At 42.3% G+C, this 26443-nt stretch overlaps 2 protein-coding genes across 6 annotated transcripts in view; one reads left to right on the forward strand and one right to left on the reverse strand.

Annotated features, from left to right (window-relative positions):
* Positions 1–12430, forward strand: part of slain2 (SLAIN motif family, member 2) — a 54089-nt gene extending 41659 nt beyond the window's left edge. For all 3 annotated transcript variants that reach the window (XR_013498374.1, XM_078217097.1, XM_078217111.1), the window contains one exon: positions 9370–12430. Coding sequence is in view for 2 of the 3 variants with exons in the window: in XM_078217097.1 (XP_078073223.1) it covers positions 9370–9436 (67 nt within the window). In the remaining variant the exon portion in view is untranslated. The remainder of the gene's footprint in view (positions 1–9369) is intronic.
* Positions 12431–23718: 11288 nt separating this feature from the next.
* LOC144498545 (peptidoglycan recognition protein 1-like) overlaps positions 23719–26443 on the reverse strand; it is a 28227-nt gene continuing 25502 nt past the window's right edge. For all 3 annotated transcript variants that reach the window (XM_078219949.1, XM_078219859.1, XM_078220042.1), the window contains one exon: positions 23719–24576. In XM_078219949.1, coding sequence (XP_078076075.1) covers positions 24401–24576 — 176 coding nt within the window. In that variant the 3' untranslated portion in view covers positions 23719–24400. The remainder of the gene's footprint in view (positions 24577–26443) is intronic.

Raw genomic sequence — 26443 nt, forward strand, 5'->3', positions numbered from 1 at the left:
GCTTGAAACTCAGTGGCGTGTAAATTGTGTCCAAATTCTAAGAGTTGACTTGACAAGTGGGAGGAGGGAAAATTTACCGGGGAACATATCAAGGCAGCCAAGGAAGATGGAGCACAGGAGGAGGATTCTAACTGCAGCCAACAAGGACCCTCCTGTTGTCTCTCTCTCTCTTTGCACCCAATACATTACCGCTCTCATTGGCTGCCCAATAATAGAAAATTGGGCAATCCCATACCCCACCCCTCCCATTTGGGGCTTGGCAAGACTGTCCTCCGCATTCTTGGGTTTCCCCTATCCCAGACAAAGCTTGAAATGAGCCAATCACGTCTGTAAAAAAGGGATTTGGGGATGAACACCGGGATGCACTGAAAGAGATGTAAAAACTTAGGTAGTATGTTCATCTTCATCACATTGATATGGCTCACTAACGATAACGGGAGGATGGACCAACGTTTGAGGTCCTGTTCCGTCCGCCCCATGAGTAGAGCAAAGTTAGCTCCAAAGAGCCCACTAAATTTGCTAGTCACTTGCACTCCCAAGTAAGTAAACTGCCTAGTGACAATCTTGAAAGGCAGGGTGTGGAGCAGGAGACTACGAGCAGCTGCATTCAAAGGAAGGAGTTCACTCTTATTGAAGTTAAGCTTGTACACCGAAATACGACCAAACCCCTCTAGTATAGATAAGACTTCGGGAATCGAGTTGGACGGTTCGCCAACATACAATAGTAGGTTGTCTATATACAGCGATACTCTCCACTCGATTCACTCCCGACCAATCCCCACCACTCATTTGCTGTTGCGAAAAGCCGCAGCAAGACGTTCAATAGCAATGACAAAAAACGGGGGAGAGCGGGCATCCTTGCCTGGAGCCCAGGACAAAGGGAAAAAATGCTGAATGCACATTGTTTGTCTGGACCGAGGCTGGAGGGGCGGAGTACAGGATTTTGATCCAGGAGATGAGCTTTGGGCTGAACCCAAACCTCCCGAGAGGATAAAATAAATAATCCCATTCTACCCGATCAAACGCTTTTTCAGCGTCCAGCGAGATTAACATCTCTGGTAGTTTGGAGGTGGCAGGTAAATACATAATGTTAAACAGCTGCCGAATATTCGAGTACATATGTCTATTTTTAATTAACCCAGTCTGGTCAGGCAAGATGATAGAGGGCAGAATGTCCTCCAAGCGAATGGCCAGAATCTTAGAGATCAGTTTGAGATCCACATTCAGCAATGAGATCAGTTTGAGATCCACATTCAGCAATGAGATCTTTCCATAAGAGCTGCAGATTTGCGGGTCCTTATTCTTTTTAAAGATAAGCGAAATTGTCGCTTGCCTCAAAGTCTGTGGGAGAGAGCGATTCTCATGATTCATTGATCATGCGCAGTAGCAGGGGAGCCAACCTATCCATTAATTTTTTTGTAGAATTCAATGGGGCACCCATCTGGTCTCGGACATTTCCCACTCGGCATAGTTCTGGCTGCTCTAACAATTTCTTCAACGTCGATTGGTTTCTCCAGTGCCGAGACCTCTCCCCTGTTGACCCTGGGGAGATTCAGTGCCCCAAAGAACTCCTGAAAGTCTGCCTCATTGGCGGTAGACTGAGCAATAGAGGGTTGAATAAAAGTCCCTAAACAGTTCATTTATTCATTATGGATCAATAGAGACACCATTCGGAGTCTGCATTAGTGGTATGAGACTTTTGGCGGAGAATTGGCGCAGCTGATGAGCTAGTAGCTTTCTTGCCTTGTCCCCATGCTCATAGTATGTATACTTAGATTGGAACAGCATCTCTTCCGCTTGACGTGAGGACAAGGTCTCGAACTCCACCTTTAGTAGTAAATGTTCCTTATATACCTCTGGGGAAGGGCCCACAGTGTACGCAGCACCAACTTGGGCGATACTCCCCAGCAATTCCGATAACCTCCTACCTCTCTGCTTCGCCTTGTGCGCTGAATAAGATAAGATCTGGCCCCTTAAATAAGCCTTCAATATCTCCCATAACGTGGCTGCAGAGACTCCTGGAGCATCATTAAACTCTAAGAAATCATCGATCTGGGTTAACAGAAATCTAACAGATTCAACATCAGAGAGCAGGCAAGTTGTAAATCGCCAAGGCGTACAGGGCCCCATTGTCCAGTCCATTGTCAAGGGAGCATGGTCCTAGATTACAATGGTTTTGTAGGAACATGAGCGCACAGCTGTGAACAACTTATTATCTATCAAAATGTAATCTATTCGTGAATATGTTCGGTGGACAGGTGAAAAAAAATAGTGGGGTTAAGAAACCTCCATGGATCCGCCACCGCGTATTCTGTGAGAAATGATTTAATAATTTCTGCCGACTTGGAAGATACAGCGGTCCTGGGGGAGGAGCAGTCTAGGGCAGGATTCATCCAACAGTTGAAATCTCTGCCCAGTATCAACTGATGTGAATTCAAATCTGGAAGAAGTGCGAAAAACGACAAGAAGTTTTCACAGCCCAGTTTGGGACATACACATTGACTAACACCAGGGTTGTCCCATATAGTTTACCCATGACAATGACGTATCGGCCATTTGAGTCAGAAATGACATTGGCTATTGCCACGCTCTCCACCCCGCGCCTTGGTGTGAAAAGTTGAGTGAAAGCATTGACCCCTCCCCCCAATCCTCTACGGAGCCTAAAATAGTCCACTGGCCTGAGGTGGGTCTCTTGGAGAAATGCAATTTTGGTACCCAGTTGTCAAAGATGTTGAAATATCTTGCTGCGCTTAACCGGATGATTTAATACCCTGACATTCCAGCTAGTGAAGTTGATGGCTCGAGGTCGGAGTGTAAGGGCCTCCTAGCCAGCATTCCACATACACCATACCTCAGAACCCCCCCACAAGTCACGAGGAACCAACCACGAGAAAGAGGGTGGACCTGAGTGGCCAAACCACACCCACAGAGAAAAAAAGATAGAGCAAAGAACAAAAACACCCACACAGACAAAACCCACAAACACAGCATCCCCCTCCCTCCGCACGTGCCCTCCCAAATAGGGTGCCTGTGCCTCCGCCTCCAACACCACCTTACCGCGGCGCCTTCACAGCTCTCCACATGGGACACGATCTCCACCTCCATTCCCATCGCAGTCACAGGTGCTATAACCTGAAAAGGTCTGTAGAAATACCAAATACTTAACCTCTCAGCCGCAAAACCCATTACCCTTTCTTGGCTGACAATTCGATCCGGGTATAGCATACAGGTTCATAAAAAACAAATATCAGTTTACATCCGCCGAGCGGTCACCCGATTCAAAAGTCTGTTCCACAAATTTCATCGCCGCCGCCGGATCCGTGAACTTGTGCTCGGTTCCATTGAGAGTAATCCTCAAGCAGGCCAGAAAGCGAAGCCCAAACCTGACCCCAGGACAGTCACACAAGTCGTTTGACATCAGCGAAGGCCACCCTTCTCCTTGTCACCACCGGGGTAAAATCTGGAAATATCTACAGCTTACTTTCCTGGTACCTCAGTGGAGCCTCTGCTGCTGCCGCAGGATTCTGTCTCGTGCTGAGATGTAATGTACTCATGCAATAATGGGCTGAGGAGCTTCTCCCAGCATGGGCTTTGCCCGTAACACTGTGCGCACGATCCAGAAGCGGCTCATCCTCAAGTTCCAGCACATTCTTCAATAGCCGGGCGACAAAGTCTGTGATATTTGGCCCTCTATTCCCTCCGGAAGTCCTATCGGACGGATGTTATTTCGTCTTTGGCGTCCTTCCATCTCATCACATTTCTCCCTTAGGGACTTAGCCTCCGATGTCAAACGAGTAACTTGGCTCTTCAGCTCAGAGATGGTGTTTCCACTAAATGCTCCGAGTCCTCCAGCTTCTTCAAGCGGTTCTCATGGGCGACAGTGACACCTTAGAGAGATTTAACAGATGATCGAGCTCCTCTCTCAGCTCGTCTATCTTGGCCTGCAATTCAGTGGCCCACCAGTCCAACTTGCTGTCCAATCTTTGCATGGCCTCCATAATAGTTTCCCCTGTCCTTTCGCACAGCATGCTCTGCTCAGGGATCCCTCCAGGAGAGCGTGGTGGGGACCCTCCTTCTGCCCCTATGGTCCCACTCTTCGATTTTGGTTTGCCTCCTGCCATTTTGCCAGTGCCAGCGCCCGTGGGCTTACCCATTTCCTCCAGCCTGGAACGCTATTTCTTGGTCCAAGTATCAAGCTGTCTCGCTGTTCGATTTACCAGAGTTCTTAAGTGGGTTGTTTTTCACCTTACTTCATCCTTAACTAGGCGAACAGAAGCAGCAAAGGGTTCCCAGCCGAGCTGTAAGTTGCAACTCTTCTCCCTCACTTTAATTCACCCATGGTTGGGTGAAAAAAGAAACAGCAGTTGATCTGACGGTTGCAGTTTTGATGACACGGAGTTCTTCCCTGGGCTGCCCCCCACCCTAAACCAATTCACACTTGACTGAGTGAAAAAACTACAAGAAGGTCCCAGGCTGAACTGCAAGTCCCAACATGCCCCTCATTGCGCTTTAGCTGCAAAAAAAAGCAATCCAAAAGTAGAAATAACAGCAGGACCTCAGTTGCTCCTGCTTCCCACTTTAATTCATCCTTTCTTGGGTGAAAAAAGAACAGAGTTTGCAGACAGCTGTAATCCACAGCCCCTCCCCTGCTGAGCACACACAGGAAGGAATCTAACCTTTACCAGCTAGACTTTTGAAGTTCTCTCTTTGCAACTGTCCTCCAGGTATGTTTAAAGCTTGCTTGATGTACATTAACCTCTTTCCAGACCTCAACAAACAGCCGGATTTCAAGAAGGATCTTGCCACCTGTGGATCATGCTTCCCCTTGCACCAGCGCCATCTTTGATTCCCCTTAATCTATTTTTTGGAGTGAATTTTCTGATAGATGCGTCCTATCAACTATCTGGCTGCTTTGAAATTAGCAAGTTGTGAGCAGTTTGAGAATTTCCCCTTGTATTTTAATTGGCAAAATGTGCATATGAGCCACACAGGTCAAAAGTTTCCCAATTAAGTCTAACTAGTTAACTAGGCTCAAATGGGGACAGCTGAGCCGCAACAGTTCGTTCCTGTGCCCTTGGTCTAAAGAGCGGAAAAGTAGGCATGCTTCTGGCTCTTGTTTCTGATTTCTGTTCTAAAGACATGCACAGTTATCTAGTCTTGATGGTCATGTAGCATGGTTATAATAATGTCTTGGTTCACATATGGGGAATTTACATGTTTTTAGCAAGACTCCAGAGAGAAAGCAGTCTCTCTACTACAGGGAAAGTCAAAGCTGTCTTTCCAAAAAAATTGAAGCAAATCTCTGAAATTCACCAGAAGATACAGGGTCAAAACTGCTTACACTTCAAAGAATCGACTTGCATTGCACTAGAGGAGGCAAGGTTTGAAGTTGGGTCCCAAGAGTACAATGTATAACTCATTGATCCACACTTTATCTTGTCCTTTTTAAAATAACATTTTATTCATTCAGAGTGAACATTTCATTGAAAATTGCAGTGTGGAAAGCTCCTGGTCTTATTACAAAAAGGATATCGAGTCACTGAAAGTGCAAAATGAGTTACAAAGATGATACAAGAACTGAGGTTATAAATATCAGGAAAGACTGAACTGAATTCGCTCTTTTTTCTGTAAAAGAGCAGGCTGAGGTATGGCCTAAAAGAGGTCTTTTAAAATTAAGAAGCAGTTTGATAGATAGACATGAGGATGTTTCCGCCTGTGGGGAATTCAAATCTAGGGGTCATAGTTTTTAAGAAAATCACTAAATCCAACAAGAAATTCAGGAGAAACGTCTTTACCCAGAAGCTAAGAATGTGGAACTTTATAGCACCGGAAATACTTGAGACAAATAGATGCATTTAGATGAAATGAGATTAGTTCATGAGAGTGAAAAGAATAGAAAGATACACTTGATAGCATTAGATTAAGTACTGGACGGAAGCTTGCATGGAGCATAAAAGGTTGTCTAGATAGGCTGAGCTCAGCAACCTGTTTCTGGGTTGCAAATGCTGTGTAAAAAGCAATGTCATAATTTGCTGCAAAATTGCACCTGCCATTGGTTCAATCTTGTCCTTGAATATTCAGCTTTTAAATTTTTTGTTGATGGTGAGATTTCAATAAAAATCTGAAATGAAAGTCCATTGTCAGTTGTCATAAAAACTGATCTTGTTCACTAATGCCCTTTAGGGAAGGAGATCTGTCATCCTTATCTGGTCTGAACTATGTGACTCTAGACCCACAGCAATGTGGTTGATAAATTCCCTCCGGGATGGGCAATAAAGCCTGGCCCTGCTAGTGAGGCCCGCACCGCATGAATGAAAAAAATACAAACTTAACAATACAAAAACTAAAAGAAGTTCAAATTAGAGTGGGTGAATTCAAGTCAAATAGGGAAGAGAAAGTGAAAGATTGAGTAAAGAGACGGACAGAATGGAGAAGTTTTTTTTTTCTGATTTTACTTTAAAATTTCCTACAATTTAAATCTAAGGAAATGAGATTGTTCACATAGGTTAAGATTCCCTACCAAAGATCAAGTCATTAAATGGACATGTGGCAAGTTCCATCATATCTACCGTGTAAGTATAGATATTCGATGCGGTCCAGCGGCAAGTCAGTTGGCGCAATGCAAATTTCACTAAAACCCTCTCAGTATCCTTTGGATTTCCAAATTTAATCATGCAGCTGGCCTTGTTTGAAGTTGCTATAGTAGTTGTCCCAGAATTACAGCAAGCATAATTAGGTTTACCATTACTTTGACAGAAAATGATCAGCTCTGGTTAGTACATGCAGTTCCTATAACTCCTGTAGACAGCAATATAATGAATGCCTTCAATGTTAAATGTGATCCACAACATTTGCACTTCTGTAGTGAGAGCATTGTACAACATGCCCTGATTCCTCTGGTCCTGAAAGCCATACTTTTACATATACTCAGCCTATCACTTTCGGAGAGCCGGTGCAGACTCCATGTGCTGAATGACCTCTTTCTGCACTGTAGGGATTCTGTGGTTCTATGTTCAGATCCCATGTAACAGATGAGATCAAAGGGCACTTGTGAAGAAATAGCACCCACGTTGCAGTTATGCTGAAGGAGGGGGTCGAACGTCCATAGTTCAACCAATGGGTGCATCCCTCAACATGCCGTTTTAAGTATCATATTCACACTGAATGGAATTGGTAGATGGTTGACAGAGAAAAAAACCTTCACAAAGAATGTAAATATGCATGCTGCCCACTTGATATTTTGTGTGATTGTGTCATCAAATCATGGGGATAAAATACATTTTTGCATTAAGAGCTTCCATCCCACTGAGATGGCTTCAGGCAACACACAACAACCCACTCTGCCAACTCTGTTCACATTTTGACAATTGTGACAAATTCCACCACAGCATTTGAGACAATCTAATATTCTAAACAATCGGCCTCCTAGATAAAACAACCCACAACATTATTTTTAAAAGAAGACAATTCACTCTTCTCTCCCAATATTACTTGATCCTTTAAACTGATAGGATATGGTCCCAAGTTTTGTTGAAATTTCTCCCTTAATTTTTGGGATATGTTGTTCGCAAACAGACTAATAGGGGCAAAAGCATTACTTCCTCCCACCTGAAGTAGCAGAAATAATTATGAAAACCAGAGTGAATTTAGTCTAACGGCATCAGTAGCCGCACATTGATTTTTAAATTAGTGCAGAAATTCGACTTCCATATATATGAAGGTCCACAATCTTGTATTGATTTGCCCAATTTTTGAGTGTGTCCACTGTCAATAAGTATAACCTAGAGTCATAGAGGTTTACAGAATGGAAACAGGCCCTTCGGCCCAACTTGTCCATGCCGGCCCTTTTTTTCTAAACCACTAAGCTAGCCCCAATTGCCCGCCTTTGGCCCATATCCCTCTATACCCATCTTACCCACGTAACTATCTAAACGCTTTTCAAAAGACAAAATTGTACCCGTCTCAACCACTACCTCTGCCAGCTTGTTCCAGACACTCACCACCCTCTGTGTGAAAAAATTGCCCCTCTGGACCCTTTTGTATCTCTCCCCTCTCACCTTAAACCTATGCCCTCTAGTTTTAGACTCCCCTACCTTTGGGAAAATATGTTGACTATCTAGCTGACCTCTGCCCCCCATCATTTTATAGACCTCTATAAGATCACCCCTCAGCCTCCTACGCTCCAGAGAAAAAAATTCTCAGTCTATTCAGACTCTCTTTATAACTCAAACCATCAAGTCCCGGTAGCATCCTAGTAAATCTTTCCTGCACTCTTTCTAGCTTAATAATGTCCTTTCTGCGATAGGGCGGCCAGAACTGTACACAGTGCTCCTTCTAAAGGTGGCTTTAAGTGAATAATTAACAACTTATTTTATTCAACCAACCCGGGAACTTTAACTAAACCAGTAACAATTTTAATTAAAGGATGGTTCGAATGAAATGCTGTTCAAATAAAGATAAGGATCATTTAGTACCAAAACAGTAATAACAGAATCTTAGTCACTCTCAAAAAAACTAGATACAACCAGGTCTGGTGGCTTGGAATAGATTTGGAGGTTCTTCTGTAGTTGTCCGCTGTCTGTAAGCGCTGTCCAATTGGGTACTTTTCGCTGGTTGAATGGTGAGTTCTCTTAAGGCATATCTGAAGCTGGCAGAGTTAAGGACTAACTGTTGATTGAACTGCCTTTAACTGCTTCAGCTGACCTAGGGTAAGCTGTATCCTCATTTTCTGTGTAAAGTTATTTAGCTTTGAACAAATGTTGCTAATAATGTAGATTTAATAAAATACCACCAAATTTCACAATGTCATGCATTGGTTTCTAAACATAATACATATTTGCCATTCAATAAGAATTTGTAAATTAACATTCAGGAAGATTCACAGCAGATCTCAAAAGATCAGGCAATTTATATTTTTCATATGTTGGTTTGTTTTAGAATTTTGCAGCCGTAGAGATTTGGGCAACGGTTTTTCTTAGCTATGGTTATAATCTGAGATTAATATCTATTTGTATGAGGAACTTGGACTATAAATTTGACAGAAGCATGGATTTAAATTTAATACATGGCTAACAGAATTTAGATATTCCTGTTTTACAATGTCCAGAGCCTCCTACAACTCTTTACGTCAAAGTGACTATTCAATGAAGGGTTAAGTTATGCCCACTAGCCACTTCATACATAATGTTTATGATGGAAATATAAGGTGTTGATTTGAATGTTTAGTATCAGCTTTGTTTTCCCATTGTTTATTATGTAAATTATGTAACAGAATTAAATGATTTAAAGCTGTGCAACTGTTAAATTGCAATCAAAGTACAATAAGTGTGTTGTCAAGTGTATTAATTTCTCTTATAACTTGACTTCCAGGTCATTGCCAACTCCGAAGACTTATGGCAGCATTAGAGATGAAAGCTGGAAAGATGGTTGCTATTGAACTGATTACGTAAGAGTCTGAAGCTTGCTCCGCTACTATTCCTGAAACAAAAGGACTTTTTACTTAAAGACTGTTCAGAGAGATTTAGTAGGATTTGAGAAAATCCAGTTCTCTGCCATAAATCAGCACAAATTGGTGGAGATCATGGAGTAGCACTTTATTGACATTAAACATCAGACTTTTTCATACATGTACAATCAGTTTTTCCATGACTGTCCATTGTTTTGATGCTTATGAGCAATTTGTCGTCATTCAAAAAAAGAAGTCTGGACACAATCCCAAAAATGCCAAAGAAAAAGCTTGCAACAACCATTGGTAGGGGGAAATGGATAACTAACATTGTTGAGACTTTAGAATAGTCGCTAAAAGACTAATTGTGGAATCCTGTTTTGTACAAATCAGATATTGTACCAGTTACAAATTTGATGTTCTGGAAGTAAAGCAGGGCACAATTCCATTATCATGGGCAGATAGCGTCACAACAATCCACAGCCCACTGCAGTCTGATTTATTTCAGGACATAAAGGAAAAGAATCCCAAGTGTTACAGTTCTGAATACCTTGAGTGACATACAAGACGATAACACATTTTTCTAATTTTATTTGTGAAACTTTGGGGAAGGGGTTGGAGAGCGTTATTTTAATTTGTCGCAATTTATTTTAACACCCAACAGTAATGTCACACTAAAATGTTAGCTTCACAATTTTTTGCTCACTTAAAATTAATATTGCACCAATAAGTTTTCATTGTAAAAGCTTAAATGTATTATGGGCAAGTTAATGTAATTTTTGACGCTCTGCGGGTGATCACTGGAGTTGTGACCTGTTGTACTTTATAACGGACTGAAAATTTAGTAGGAAAAGACGAGTTGTAACCTGAATGGTGCTTTGTGCAGATAAGATACATGTGGATAAATGGCTTAAGTTGAAAGTTGAGTGTATATTGTAAGTGAGACACTTTGTTTAACTTTTGCCCACATCAAGAAAAAATATTGGTAGGGAAACCTTCAGTATCTGTTTTTTTTTTGCAGTTGACAATTGTTGTTTAATTGCCAAAGGGCTTAGTGTCAAGTGTGTTTTACACAATTGCTTTTGTCAAATTGTACAGCACTGGCTCAGGAAAGAGTGGCTTTAATGTGCAGCCAGGTTTTCAGCATGCAGCGCATTAATAGGACATGTCTGTTTTGGTAACTTATGTTTCCTTAAAGGGTAGGCAGTGAAAACTTGGTCCATTCAAGTTGTAATCCGATCACACCACAGTGCTTAAAAAATAATGCAACATGGTTCTATCTATGCACTCATATCCTGTTATACAAACACAGTTGCTTGGAGCTGTTCAATAAATACTGCAGCCTGGTAGGTACTATATCCAGTAATTACAGTGTTCAACGACATCACTACACTTGTGTATATTATGAAAGATTGAGTTTACACTTAAGTATATTTTCATACTACATGAGTAGTATGTTTTAAGTTTAATTTGCAGGTGATGCCATAAAATAGCTTGAATTGACATTCATGTTAATCATAGGCTAATTGTTCAAAAAAAAGTATTTTTGGATTTGTTTACAGGAAATATTCCTTGCAAATTTAGAAGAAAGCCTTTCCAAATGCCCTTAATATTCATGGAGCCAATAACAAATGGTGTGTTAGGAAGAGGTGGTCAGTGAAAGAGTGTGGTAAATATGAAAGTTATGAGTGAGTAGACAGTGAATGAATGAGACGGATGTGGGATGAAGGATGAACAGATGAATAGGATGACTGAGTGAATAGTGAAGAGAGATGGGCATGGGTTACAGATGATTGGGTTTGCAGTTAGTGTGGAGTGAACATGTGATACCATGTGAACAAATAGTGGGTGAGTTGAATGTTGATTTTTACACATTTGTTTACCAACCTAAATGGCCAACTGAAGTAAAGTTGTCACGTCATCTCAATTCTACAAGTTGGATAGATCTGAAAATCTCTGGACTTGAAAATATAGTCATGTGTTGAGGGGAAAGAACTTGTTCAAATGTAATCCTGCATAACAGCTGTTTACTGTCAATATATTTTAAATATATACCTATGAAACTTCTTTGCCCTCTGTTAAGTAATTTCCTAAATGAGGAAAAAATATTTATTATATACTTTCCAAATTGCCTTTTACTATCTAAAAAGTAGCCCAGCGAATGGGCAGTGTAGTTCCAAATTAATTAATTCCAAATTAAACATGTGGTTTCATTACAAATTATATTATTTCTAAATTCGTGTTGAGGTAAACGGTCTTTTCAAAAGTTGGAGGTTGGATTAGTCCTTTCCACAGGAGGGATGTTATGTTCGAAAACTTAATGTAGAATGAAGGCTGGAAAAATCTTCTAAGCAGCACCTTGTGGGAGTGAAGTGACGTAACCACAAACCCATTCCAAGTTGTGGAACTTCCTTCAGAAAATTGCTATGAATGTTGACAGTGCACAATAGTGGGATTCTTTTGTTTTTAATGGAAAACTTTGTTTTAACACATTATACATACACAAGTATACACTTGCACACTGCAGTACCATGAGACACAATTGGACAAAAATAAAACCTTATGGTAATTTTAAGAATAAATTAATCAGTAAAATTAAAGGCATGTTATCCCACAGTGATTTAGTTTGGAGGAACTAATCACAAATGTGACACACAAACAACATTGAACTAAAATTCTGTGGGCAAAATAAACTTGCTTTCACTCGAAGTGTGGAATTCTTAATTTTATATATAAAAAATAGTGCCTATAATTTAAACTCATTTTTGAGATTATGATTTTGTTTGTTGAATGTGGGTTATTTTTGTGCCAATAGCTTGGAGTAGATAATACTCAAATGTAAATAAATGGTCATCTATTGCTTTCAATATTTAATTTTTTGCTCTGCTATGTAACTTTTGTAATGTTAATGAACTTGTTTAAAAAAAAAATGCAAGAATCATCTTGTTTGGGGGGAAAAATAAAGTTCTTGACATTGGAAAACAATTTCACATTGTATTATTGAAATCTATTTCTATAGAACAGAGGAAGGTTTCTGACCAACTGGTTTGTAACTGTTCATATACATTCTGGCATTCTATCAACAATGAAAAAGGAAAGTAACAACTGGCGAATATAGTCTTGATCAGAACCATTGTAAATTGTACATTTGTTTAAATTATCTTAATGAAAATTAAGTTGCTCTGATTTAATGCAATTGCTATATTGGAATGTAACTCTTGCCACTGGGGCTTGTCAGATCTTCTGATTTTTATGCCAAGTATTGTTTAGGTCAGGGAGGGTGGGGGTAGTTTAAAAGATGAAACTATTTTCTTTCATTTAAGTCAGAACTGGATGATCTTTCTATATCATTATTTATGCTGATAGTCACTGAAAGTGACTGGTAGATTCTTTCATTACCTCTTGAAATCTGTAACTAAAAATCCAACTACTCCATACAGTAAGATGATGGGGAAGTGAAAGAATTGGATAGTGTCAGGAATGACATCCTAACCTTGGGAAAGTAAAAGCCACCTTGACTCATTATTCCTCCTTTGCTTACAGAAACCTAATGTTCCCTAACACATTTCGTTGGCTTATTGTTAAATACTTTACTAAACTCCATTTTTTTTCTAAAATTACAAATAAATTAATCCTGGAAATGTTGGTCACTAAGATCTTTGCAACTTCCTCCCTCAACTCCCAATTCCGTCTTCAAACACAGGAGGGAGTATCTAACTGAACCTGGATCGTGGAGCATTGAATTCCTTCATTCTGAAAGGGAATTTGAAGATAATTGCACTCTTGCAGGATGTTGGGGCTGAATAACAGGCTCTTGGTAAATCTCATCTTGCAGTCAACTTGCGAAAGAGCTTATATGCTTCCATTGTTGGAATACCAATACTTCAGGTAATCTTACTATCAAAAGGGCTGCCAATGCCAGGACAGCTAAAGGTTAGAGGCAAGACCGAGCAACCACACAATTTGACCATTCTGTACGGGGATTCAAATTTAGAGCTTCAGGATATCCAAGGATCCTAACTACTATGAAATCTTCCCAGTATCTTAAGGTGTGATGAGTTTGCTGCTTTCTCATGAATGAATTCCAGTCATGTTGACTAATACTAAACTCAGAAATTGGAGAATACATCAACTTGTAATCAGCATAATTCAAATAATTTCTATGCTGGTTTTTCCCTTGTTGAGGGAGATTAAATAAAGCAATGTGGTGATGGGCATCTGCCAGCAGCAGGTTTGATAACAGCCATAACTGCAGACTTGAATGCAAGAAGTGTGGGATCTTGATTGCTCAGTGCTGGACACATCCTGTAGAACTAAGCAGCCCTGCTCAATTGCATTTGGTATGCCACCCTTACTATAGAGCAGACAATAAAAACATTTGATAGACACGATAGAATAGAGAATTGCATTGTTAACACCACAGCTGCCTTAACGGTGTTTGGATCACTGCACTGAGCAAGACTGGACTAGCTGGAAAGGTGGAATATTTTCATCTTGTATGGCCAGTTGCAGACATGATGGGCTGAATGGCCTCTTCCTTAGCCATAACTTCTATGGTTCTAGATGAGGCACCCTGTGCAAGAATATGATTTACAAAGGTATTTTGAAGTTAGATGCTCTTGCAATGGATTATCTCAAAAGCTGATGATGACACTACCACAAATGAGTGCTACGCCATTGGTACCTACACATCAGTGATAGTAAATGAAAATCGGGTGAAGGAGAGATTTTATGGAAATGAAGGTGATGAAATTACTGCAAAATCAACAGGCAAAACTTTCACACTTCAGTATGTAGGTTGGTAGAAATGTCTTATTCATTCATTCATTCATAGAATGTGCATTGCTGGCAAAGCCAGTATTTTTATTGCCCATCTGTAATTGCCCATGAGAAGATGGTGTAGTCACCACCCTTTAACCAAAGCAATCCATGTGCTATAGGTACATCCTTCGCTGGTGGAAAGTAGTTCCATTGTTTTCACCAGGCAAGTGATTGAACAGTGATATTTTCCCAAATAGGATTGATGATGGTGGTGTTCCCATTGTGAAGATACTGGACCAAAGCCCCAAGGTAGCCAGACTAAACCCCAACAGTTTTTCTATTTTGGCATAAATGTGAGAATATGATGCTTCGCTACAGAAGTAATTCAACAGACCAATTAGGGAGCTTTTAAAGAAAAAACAACTTTATTTAATAAAGCTCAGTTGAAGGGTCATCCTGACTCAAAACTTTGGCTTCATTCTCTCCACAGGAGCTGTCAGCCCAGATGAGGTTTTCCAGCATTTTCTCTTTTGGGTACCTATAAAAATTTTCTGTTTAAGAAAATGTTTAAAATACGGCTTTTTCTGCAGGTACCAGATGTGTCTGAAAAACATTTAGCTCAGATGCTGGGAGAGCAGGATAATTACTTACTTTAGCCTTGTACTGTTTACTTAGGATAGAGCTAATGGATTTTTGTTTATAGGTGAAGATTTCCCTTGGGGTTTTGATTAAAGGAATGGATGGTGGGTTTAGATATGCAGGATCATGTGATGTAGTTAATGGGAGGAGCTAGGTATGTCGCAGAGAAACAGATTTTCAGTTCTGGCTGGGAATTGCTTGAAGACAGGTTTTCTGTAAGCTGCTGAAATTCAATCTCTAGAAGCTTCAAGACTGCCTACACTCAGCAAGTATAATTAAAGTGGCATCGTAAAGCTGCAAGTGGGTGTTGCTTATTTGGAACTGAAACAGTGATGAGTTAGAAATTAAAGCTGTTTCTTTTCATTTTTAAATATTATTCAACTGTTACTAGTTTAATAACTCTAACATAAAGCAGTTTAACTATTAACAGTTGAATAATATTTAAAAATGAAAAGAAACAGCTTTATTTTCTAACTTATCACTTTCAGTTCCAAATAAGCAACATCCACTTGTAGCTTTACGATGCCACTTTAGCTACAGTTGGTACCCATAACTATACTTGCTGAGTGTAGGCAGTCTTGAAGCTTCGAGAGAGAGATTGAATTTCAGCAGCTTACAGAAAACCTGTCTTCAAGCAATTCCCAGCCAGAACTGAAAATCTGTTTCTTCTGCTACATACCTAGCTCCTCCCATTAACTACATCACATGATCCTGTATATCTAAACCCACCATCCATTCCTTTAATCAAAACCCCAGGGGAAATCTCCATCTATAAACAAAAATCCATCAGCTCTATCCTTAGTTAAACAGTGCAAGGTTAAAATGAGTAATTATCCTGCTCTCCCAGCATCTGTATGTTTTTCAGACACATCTGGTGCCTGCAGAAAAAGCTGTATTTTAAACATTTCCTTCATCAGAAAATATATATATATATATATATATATAGCCAAAAGAGAAAATGCTGGAAAATCTCAGCAGGTCTGGCAGCATCTGTAGGGAGAGAAAAGAGCTGACGTTTCGAATCCAGATGACCCTTTGTCAAACCTCTGGACTCACCCTGGAACTGCAGAGAACTATGTCTGTCCTCCTGACTGTACTTCCCTGACAACCACCACATTCCTATTAACACCCTCTGCTAGAATGGCTTCTTGTAGCATGGTGCCATGCTCAATTTGCTCATCCAACTTGCAGTCCCCGCTCTCAACCTTACAAGCTGCAAGAACTGCAAGCAGGTTGGGCAATTTCAAGGGCTAAGGTTCCTCCACTTCTATTTTCTCTATTCCCTTACCTGCCTCAGTCCCTGTCCCTGACCACAGACCAATTTGGATGACCCTATGCTAAAGGGTATGACTGCTTTCTGAAACAAAGTGTCCAGGTAACTTGCCCTTTCCCTGATGCATCAGTGTCTATAGCTTGGCCTCCAGTTCATTGACTATTAACTGAAGTTTCTGGAACCATGGACACTTAAGCAGATATGTTTGCTCTGGATCACACTGGCATCCATCAGCACCACATACAACAGCTGCAACACACCACCTGGCTATCAAATGTATTATGCGCTAATTTATTTTTCTTAATTAATAAACCCTACTACTTCTAATAATTATTAGTCCCGCTAGTAAACCTTACTATCCCTTACAATCATTAATAAATTACCCAGATTCCAGAAGAGAAATGAGAAAAATTCTCACTGCAGATTGCTGACCTTAGTCTAGTCAGGGAGAATGAGAGAATAATTGAGTTATAAGGTACTAGTTACACCGGGGCATCGGGAGGAAGACACGTGGGTCACAGTTAGGAGGAGTAAAGGTCAGAAGGGTAACGTACCAGAGTGTATTCCAGTGGCTGTCTCTCATAATAGGAAGGGCTCGGTGACAGGTGTGAGAGGGGAGGGGAGTGAGCAATTAGTGGAGGGGGTCACCTGTGGTTGTCCCACTCCAAAACAAGTATATTGTTTTGGATAGTGTGGAGGAGGATGACTCTCCAGGGGTAAGCCACAGTGACCAGGTCACTGGCACAGAGTCAGGCTCTGTGGCCCGGAAAGGAAAGAGAGGGGTTAGGAGAGCAATAGCGGTGGGGGATGCGTCAGTTAGAGGCACGGGCAGGCGATTCTGTGGGTGCGAACGGGACTCCAGGATGGTAGTCTGCCTACCTGGTGCTGGGGTAATGGATGTCTCCAAGCGGATAGGAGGCATCTTAAATGGGGAAGATAAAGAAACGGATGTCATTGTACACATTGGTGCAAATGACGTAGATAGGAAGAGCAGGGGGATCCTTCAAGAGCAATTCAGGGAGTTGGGAAATAGACTAAAAAGTAGGGCCTCCAGGGTGGCCATCTCTGGGCTGCTCCCAATGCCTCGTGCCAGTGAGGCTAAGAATAGGGAGTTAGTACAATTGAATGCTTGGCTAAAGGACTGGTCCAGGAGGGAGGGCTTCATTTTCCTAGATCAATGGGAAGTTTTCAGGAGAGGATGGCACCTGTACAAGAAGGACGGGTCACAACTAAGTTGGAAGGGCACGAATATCCTGGCTGGGAGTTTTGCTAGTGCAGTTCGGGGGGGTTTAAACTAGTATGGCAGGGGGGTGGGGATCAAAATATTAGGTCTACAAGTGTAGAGGCTGGGGACGAGCTTGGGGCTGGGACAAGGCTGGCAAAGAAGAAGAGCACTCTGGGGGAGGATGACCTCACTGGGCCTGGAGGTCTGGAGTGCTTATACTTCAATGCAAGGAGCGTAGCAGGTAAGAAAGACGAACCTAGGGCCTTAATGCTCACAAGGAATTTGGATGTGGTTGCGGTGACAGAGACTTGGTTGAAAGAGGGACAGGACTGGCAGCTGAATATTCCGGGGTACAAGTGTTTTAGGCGAGACAGAGGAGGGGCCAAAAGAGATGGAGTAGCAGTATTAGTTGGAGAGCACATTACAGCGGTGCAGAGGGAGGACAATTCAGAGGGGTCGTGTAACGAGTCACTCTGGGTGGAGCTTAGAAACAGGAAGGGCGCAGTCACTATGTTGAGGGTATACTACAGGCCCCCCAACAGCCCAAGGGAAGTGGAAGAACGGATATGTCAGGAGATACTGGATAGGTGCAGGAAAAATAGGGTTGTTGTCATGGGAGACTTCAATTTCCCTGGTATAGACTGGAAATCGCTGAGAGCTGGGACTCTGAATGGGGAGGAATTTGTAAAATGCGTACAGGAGGGTTCTTTGGAACAATATGTAGATAGCCCGACTAGAGAGGGGGCTATACTGGACCTAGTACTGGGGAATGAGCCCGGTCAGGTCTTCAAAGTTTCAGTAGGAGAACATGTGGCAAATAGTGACCACAATTCTGTTAGCTTTAGGATTGTGATGGAAAAGGATGAGTGGTGTCCCAAGAGTAAGGTGTTGGATTGGGGGAAGGCTAACTTTAGTAGGATTAGGCAGAAATTGGCAGCTCTTGATTGGGAGAGGCTGTTTGAGGGTAAATCCACATCTGGCATGTGGGAGTCTTTTAAGGAACAGTTGTTAGGGCTACAGGACAGGCATGTGCCTGTAAAAAAGGATAGGAAGGGTAGGATTCGAGAACCGTGGATAACCAGGGAAATTGAGGGACTGGTCAAAAAGAAAAGAGAGGCGTATGTTAGGTCCAGGCAGCTAAAAACGGAGGGAGCTCTGGAGGGGTACAAAGAAAGTAGGAAAGAACTCAAACGGGGAATTAGAAGGGCAAAAAGAGGTCACGAAATGTCCTTGGCAGACAGGATTAAGGAGAATCCCAAGGCATTTTATTCATACGTTAGGAACAAAAGGGTTGTCAGGGAAAAAATCGGACCTCTCAGGAACAAAATTGGGGAATTATGCTCAGAGCCCAAAGAAGTAGGGGAGATCCTAAATGAATACTTTGCGTCGGTATTCATAAAGGAGAGGGATGTGTTGACTGGGAATGTCTCGGAGGGGAGTGTTGAACCGTTGGAGAAAATCTCCATTACAAGGGAGGAAGTGTTAGGTTTGTTAGAGAATATAAAGACTGACAAATCCCCAGGGCCTGATGGAATCTATCCAAGGCTGCTCAGGGAGACAAGAGATGAAATCGCTGGGCCTCTGACGCAAATCTTTTGTCTCGTCACTGGACACAGGTGAGGTCCCAGAGGATTGGAGGATAGCTAATGTGGTCCCGTTATTTAAGAAGAGTAGGAAGGATAACCCGGGTAATTATAGGCCGGTGAGCTTGACGTCCGTGGTGGGGAAGTTGTTGGAGAGGATTCTTAGAGATAGGATGTATGCGCATTTAGAAAGGAATAAACTCATTAACGATAGTCAGCATGGTTTTGTGAGAGAGAGGTCATGCCTCATTAACCTGGTGGAGTTTTTTGAAGAAGTGACGAGAATGGTTGACGAGGGAAGGGCCGTGGATGTCGTCTATATGGACTTTAGTAAAGCGTTTGACAAAGTCCCTCATGGTAGGCTGGTGCAAAAGGTTGGATCTCATGGGATAAAGGGGGAGGTGGCTAGATGGGTGGAGAACTGGCTTGGTCACAGAATAAGAAGTTTAACAACACCAGGTTAAATACACATCTTTTTAGCCTGTCTTGATGCTCTCTCCACTCACATTGTTTTGTTTCTTAAAGACTTGATTAGTTGTAAGTATTCGCATTCCAACCATTATTCATGTAAATTGAGTCTGTGTCTTTATATGCTCTGTTTGTGAACAGAATTCCCACTCACCTGAAGAAGGGGCTTAGAGCTCCGAAAGCTTGTGTGGCTTTTGCTACCAAATAAACCTGTTGGACTTTAACCTGGTGTTGTTAAACTTCTTACTGTGTTTACCCTAGTCCAACGCCAGCATCTCCACATCTTGGTCACAGAAGACAGAGGGTAGTAGTGGAAGGGTCTTTTTCCGGCTGGATGCCTGCGACTAGTGGTGTTCCGCAGGGCTCTGTATTGGGACCTCTGCTGTTTGTGATTTATATAAATGATCTGGAAGAAGGTGTAACTGGGGTGATCAGTAAGTTTGCGGACGACACAAAATTGGCAGGACTTGCAGATAGTGAGGAGCATTGTCAGAGGCTACAGAAGGATATAGATAGGCTGGAAATTTGGGCAAAGAAATGGCAGATGGAGTTCAATCCTGATAAAAGCGAAGTGATGCATTTTGGTAGAAATAATGTAGGGAGGAGCTATACGATAAATGGCACAACCATAAAGGGTGTAGATACGCAGAGGGACCTGGGTGTGCAAGTCCACAGATCCTTGAAGGTGGCGTCACAGGTGGAGAAGGTGGTGAAGAAGGCATATGGCATGCTTGCCTTTATAGGACGGGGCATAGAGTATAAAAGTTGGGGTCTGATGTTGCAGTTGTATAGAACATTGGTTCAGCCGCATTTGGAATACTGCGTCCAGTTCTGGTCGCCACACTACCAGAAGGACGTGGAGGCTTTGGAGAGAGTACAGAGGAGGTTTACCAGGATGTTGCCTGGTATGGAGGGGCTTAGTTATGAGGAGAGATTGGGTAAACTGGGGTTGTTCTCCCTGGAAAGACGGAGGATGAGGGGAGACTTAATAGAGGTGTATAAAATTATGAAAGGCATAGATAGGGTGAACAGTGGGAAGCTTTTCCCCAGGTCGGTGGTGACGTTCACGAGGGGTCATAGGTTCAAGGTGAAGGGGGGAAGGTTTAACACAGATATCAGAAGGACATATTTTACACAGAGGGTGGTGGGGGCCTGGAATGTGCTGCCAGGCAAGGTGGTGGAGGAGGACACACTGGGAACGTTTAAGACTTATCTAGATAGCCACATGAACGGAGTGGGAATGGAGGGATACAAAAGAATGGTCTAGTTTGGACCAGGGAGCGGCACGGGCTTGGCGGGCCGAAGGGCCTGTTCCTGTGCTGTATTGTTCTTTGTTCTTGTTCTTTGTAATCACTTACCTGTTTCCCTGGGGTGCCACACTTTGATTTGCTCAGAACACAGTTGGTCTGCTCCGGAGCCACAAACTGGCTACTTCCCTTGTGCTCTTTTACCCTGTGTTACCTCCACTCACTCGTACCCTGCATCTCCACTGCCCTCTCGAACTCTTTTACTCTGTGTGGTTTTGACAATATGACAATATATAGTGGGATAAATCGTATTCTAGCATAGCCAATACCAGGCTTTAATTATCTTTAAACAAATAAATTGATAATTTATCTCGTTTACTGTTTTTGGAGCTTTGTATTTCCATTTGCTATGGAGGACCTGTGGCACAATAGGTGGCGTCCCTGCCTCTCAGCCAGAAGTTCTGGGTTTGAGTCCCATCCTGGGGACTTGCTGGTCATGGAAGGCTCCTAATGCAGCCAAACAGCCAATCAACCTGCAAATCCTGTCAACACGCGCCAATGGCAGGCAGTAACAGCGGGAGAAATTCCTGGTCAGCCTTGCCATGAAAAGAAAGTTGAAGCGCCTACCATCACTATCCACAGCTCCAGACCACAGCATGCATGTGAAAATGTAAGTTGCCCCAGTAGCTCAGACTCCCTGAGCAATCTGTAACACACCCCCACCACACACATTTTCCACCACACTTGCCTATAAAAAGTGAGGAGAATCTCAACTTGTGAGCCCATGTTTCGTTTCCAATAAACATAAGAACATAAGAAATAGGAGCAGGAGTAGGCCATCTAGCCCCTCGAGCCTGCCCCGCCATTCAATAAGATCATGGCTGATCTGAAGTGGATCAGTTCCACTTACCCGCCTGATCCCTATAACCCCTAATTCCCTTACCGATCAGGAATCCATCTATCCGTGATTTAAACATATTCAACGAGGTAGCCTCCACCACTTCAGTGGGCAGAGAATTCCAGAGATTCACCACTCTCTGAGAGAAGAAGTTCCTCCTCAACTCTGTCCTAAACTGACCCCCCTTTATTTTGAGGCTGTGCCCTCCAGTTCTAGCTTCCTTTCTAAGTGGAAAGAATCTCTCCACCTCTACCCTATCCAGCCCCTTCATTATCTTATAGGTCTCTATAAGATCCCCCCTCAGCCTTCTAAATTCCAACGAGTAAAGGACCAAGACACTGAAAGTCCAGTCGTAATCTCACGTGACTTCTGCAGAGAATCATATTAGACTCAAGATTATAGTTCTGGCCTTGATCGTCTCATTTCCACCAAATTCCCACCAAAAGTCAATGCACATTTTGCTGAGTCGTCAAATTTTCAGTCCACCTGGGAAGGGTCCGGGCCGGCAAATCCCGATCTGTTGCTCTCTCCGCAGTTGTTGCCAGTCCTGCTGAGTTTTTCCAGCATTTTCTGTTTTTATTTGTGATCTGCCACCTTTCACTCACACAATTTGTCCATCATAGCTTTGAACTGGGACTGCGTCCAGTGAGGCAGTTTCTAATCTGAGATTGCCAATTAAAGCACCTTATTGAAGGTCTTGCCACTATTAAGCACCCAGACATGTTTGCCTAGCCTGGTGTTCTATTCACCAGATTCTAAATCAGTCACAATCGTGATTGGGATCAATCTGGAAGGTGCCATTTCCTGGTGATATTGAAACAGGGCTTCAGCTTCTATGGTGGCTAGTTTATTTAGACTGTGCCCTGCTTTTGCACTTTTCTGGGACATTTGACTGCTGGAATTGGCAATAATGAGTTAGCAGAAGGGTTTTTGGCATGACATTTCTTGCAAACTTCTGATTGGTCTCAGTGAGTTTGCTCATTTTACCGACATTCTGGTTGGAAAAGGAGGATGAATGAACAGGTCAGGAACAGCGGAGCTCCAGCATTCTACAAGCTTCAGTGTTCTCGATAGAAGCGCACCTTGCAGGAAGCTCTGGACCCACGCCTGTGAGTGTGTATGCCCAGAACGTCTTACAGTTCATCAAGTTGCTGTGTGTGCAGAAGTTCCACTTTACAAAGAAGTTCTCATGGTTCTCATGTTACTGTTACTGGATTAATTGCCGCCCAGCACAAGGGTACATGTACACATCCTTGTCTATGATTATCAAATTCGCAGTGGCTCTGAACATTTATGCCTCCGCGTCATTCTAGGCTGGAGAAAATAACATCTGCAACACCAGCTAATCAGGTGTGAAGGTTTGACAGATGTAGTGTAGTATGTTTTGGGAGTGAGGAGTCCCGTGAGGGTGGGGTGGAGGGGCATTCAGGACGGGGGATACTCTAGGGGATGGTTAGTCCAAGTGTGTGAGTGCCTGCTCCGAGGGGGATGACCCCTGGGGGCGGGGGGTGGCGGGTAGTCTGGGTCTTTACAATAGTTATCCAGAAGACAGAAGAGGTTTTAATTCTTCTAACATTTTCTGGGTAACTATGAGTGTAACCCTATCGGAATCATCCGAAGTTAGCTATTGAAATCACATTCCCGAGTGGTTCACAGCATAGTGCAGTTGCCCAGAGGAAGTTTGCTCCTGTGAAGTTCCGAGAGAGATTCCCCAGCACATTTTGGGCCATCCCCTTAATCTGACGCTGGCAGTTTAGAAGTTACAGCCTCAATGGTTTGATGGATCAATCATCGTCAATATTGGGAAGCAGGAACATTGGACTCTTGAATAAAAACAGAAACTGCTGGTCAGATAGGATCTATGATGAGAGGAAGGCAGGGTTAATGTGTGGGTAGATGACTTTCTGTCAGCATTTAGACAGCTTATAAGAAGGAATAGAGCCAGGAGGAGGTGGGGGTGGAGGGGAGAAAGAATGTTCTTTGATTAGGTGGAAGAAAGGACAAGATTAAAGAAGAAATAGTGAGAGAAATGAAAGAAATAACAGATGTAATCGAGTTCTGGAAGACCCAGTCCTGCATTGGCAAGCTGTGACAGACCATATTATCTCATCTGCTACAGCAGTTGTGTGTACTAACATCTCCAATGCAGAAACCAAAGATCGTTCCTTACACTCATGCAGGCGGTAACATGCTATTTTATTTGATTCACAAAGGCTGTGGGAAAGGCTCTCGTACATTAGACTAAGTATGAGGCACAGTTTCAAATAAAATCCCAGGTGTGTTCTTGTCAGAATTCACAATTAAATCCATCCATATTGTTCTGACATAGGCTGTCAGGTTTCAGTCTGTACGCCTGGGTCAGGAATGTAAAACTGTCTGCTTCTGTTTAAAATCTTTGATGGTGTAGTTCCATTCCAGCCAGCAGATGGCCTTCCAGTCGTTCACCACAAATCAACACCGAAACATACTGACATCGCACTCATTCTGGATTTATATTTTCAGCAAAATTTATTGTGATTATTTGATGCAATAGTTTGCAGAATGAAATGCCAATGACTTCATTTAATATATTAACCTAATATTAATACAAAGAGCTTATATCAATCATTCTTCCCTAAGCAACAGATGCAAGCTTGTCAGCATTGGCCAGATCTTGCAAAGGATTGCCATGTGCATTTAAAAGGATGCTTATCCTAGCATTGATTTTAACGCGAGCAGAATCTGTTATACAAACACAGAAACCTTGTATTTTTCCAGCTTTCTTTATGCAAGGTATGTCAAGTCCTGAAATAGCACAAAGATCAAACTAGAGCAGCTAGGCAGATTTGAGGAAGCAGCAATCAAAGTGCAAACAGCATTCATTAGCCCCACCTAGGCCATGTCTGAATGACTTGGTAGAGTGCATTTCCAGGACAATCAGTTTGTCTCAATTGCCTGTGGCCCTTCAGTGTGTACGTGGATGACAGATAGCCTCTTGAAGCAGAACATTCAATCAGACTCTGGGCAGCATTCAGTGCTTTGCTGTTTGGTACAACACCTGCAACAACGCAGAGACTTTATAATAAAATCCAAATTACATTTGAAGAAAATTGAATTAAATCACAAATTATATCAAAGTTGAAATAAACGAAAATCACATAAAGTTGCAGTGCTAAAAGACACATCTTATTGGTCTTGTATCTCTCTTCATGTTGTATCTTTGGTTGCTAATCATGCTTCTCCATACATTTCTATCCCTTATCAGTCTTGCTGTGATATTACAGATGGGCAGGGAGAAGGCCCCACATTGAGACTGATAACACACCATCAGCGTTAAGCCCCACATTCTGACCACCTCAGAACTCATTCTTACTGGTTGCAACAGGGAGAAAAATCAAATGGAAATTTCTAAAATATCTGGAACTTGCTTTTTTCTAAGCAGCCAGCAGTGGCCCCTTTAAACACTGGTGGTTAGGTCACTTTACGCCTTATACCATTCAAAGGAGCAAATACAGCACACAAGCCACCATTAGGTTGCTCCGAATTGTGTTGGGGAATAGAGTTTTAGATGAGCTAAGAATAATGAAGGTGAAGGATAGGAAAGCAACCGAAGCTCAAGAGATTAGTTGAACCTGGAGGTGATAATGACAGGCTGAGGGTTGGGCAGAGGCAGGGAATCTTATGGACATTGGAGTTTGTGATGGAGAGGATGTGGGATCGTAAACTCAGCTTGTGGTTACATGAGATTCCGATGTTCAAAAAGTCTAGCTCATCCTGGGACAAGTCACAAAAGATGAATCATAAAGGAGTTAATACTGTAGATAGCCAAGGGGAGTATAGAAAGTACAGGGGTGAAGTTAAATGAAATTGCAAAAGCATAAAGTCATAGAGTCATAGAGATTTACAACATGGAAACAGGCCCTTCGGCCCAACTTGTCCATGCCGCCCTTTCTTTTTTAAAACCCCTAAGCTAATCCCAATTGCCCGCATTTGGCCAATATCCCTCGATACCCATGTAACTATCTAAATGCTTTTTAAAAGACAAAATTGTACCCACCTCTACTACTACCTCTGGCAGCTTGTTCCAGACACTCACCACCCTCCGTGAAAAAATTGCCCCTCTGGACACTTTTGATCTCTGCCCTCCCACCTTAAACCTATGCCCTCTAGTTTTAGACTCCCCTACCTTTGGGAAAAGATATTGACTATCTAGCTGATCTGTGCTCCTCATTATTTTATGGACCTCTATAAGATTACCCTTCAGCCTCCTACGCTCCAGAGAAAAAAGTCCCAGTCTATCCAGCCTCTCCTTATAACTCAATCCATCATGTCCCGATAGCATCCTAGTAAATCTTTTCTGCACTTTTTCTAGTTTAATAATATCCTTTCTATAATAGGGTGGCCAGAGTTGCACACAGTATTCCAAGTATAGCCTTACCAATGTCTTGTACAACTTCAACAAGACGTCCCATCTCCTGTATTCAATGTTCTGACCAATGAAACCAAGCATGCAGAATGCCTTCTTCACCACTCTGTCCACCTGTGACTCCACTTTCAAGGAGCTATGAACATGTACCTAGATCTCTTTGTCCTGTAACTCTCCCTAACATCCTACCATTAACTGAGTAAGTCCTGCCCTGGTTCAATTGACTAAAATGCATCACCTCGCATTTATCTAAATTAAACTTCATCTGCCATTCGTCAGCCCACTGGCCCACAAGATCCCATTGCAATTGGAGATAACTTTCTTCACTGTCCACTATGCCACCAATTTTGGTGTCATCTGCAAACTTACTAACCATGCTTCCTATATTCTCATCCAAATCATTAATATAAATGACAAATAACAGTGGACCCAGCACTGATCCCTGAGGCACACCACTGGTCACAGGCCTCCAGTTTGAAAAACAACCCTCTGCAACCAC

The sequence above is a fragment of the Mustelus asterias genome, chromosome 1, assembly GCF_964213995.1.
Source record: "Mustelus asterias chromosome 1, sMusAst1.hap1.1, whole genome shotgun sequence".
Lineage (NCBI taxonomy): Eukaryota > Metazoa > Chordata > Chondrichthyes > Carcharhiniformes > Triakidae > Mustelus > Mustelus asterias.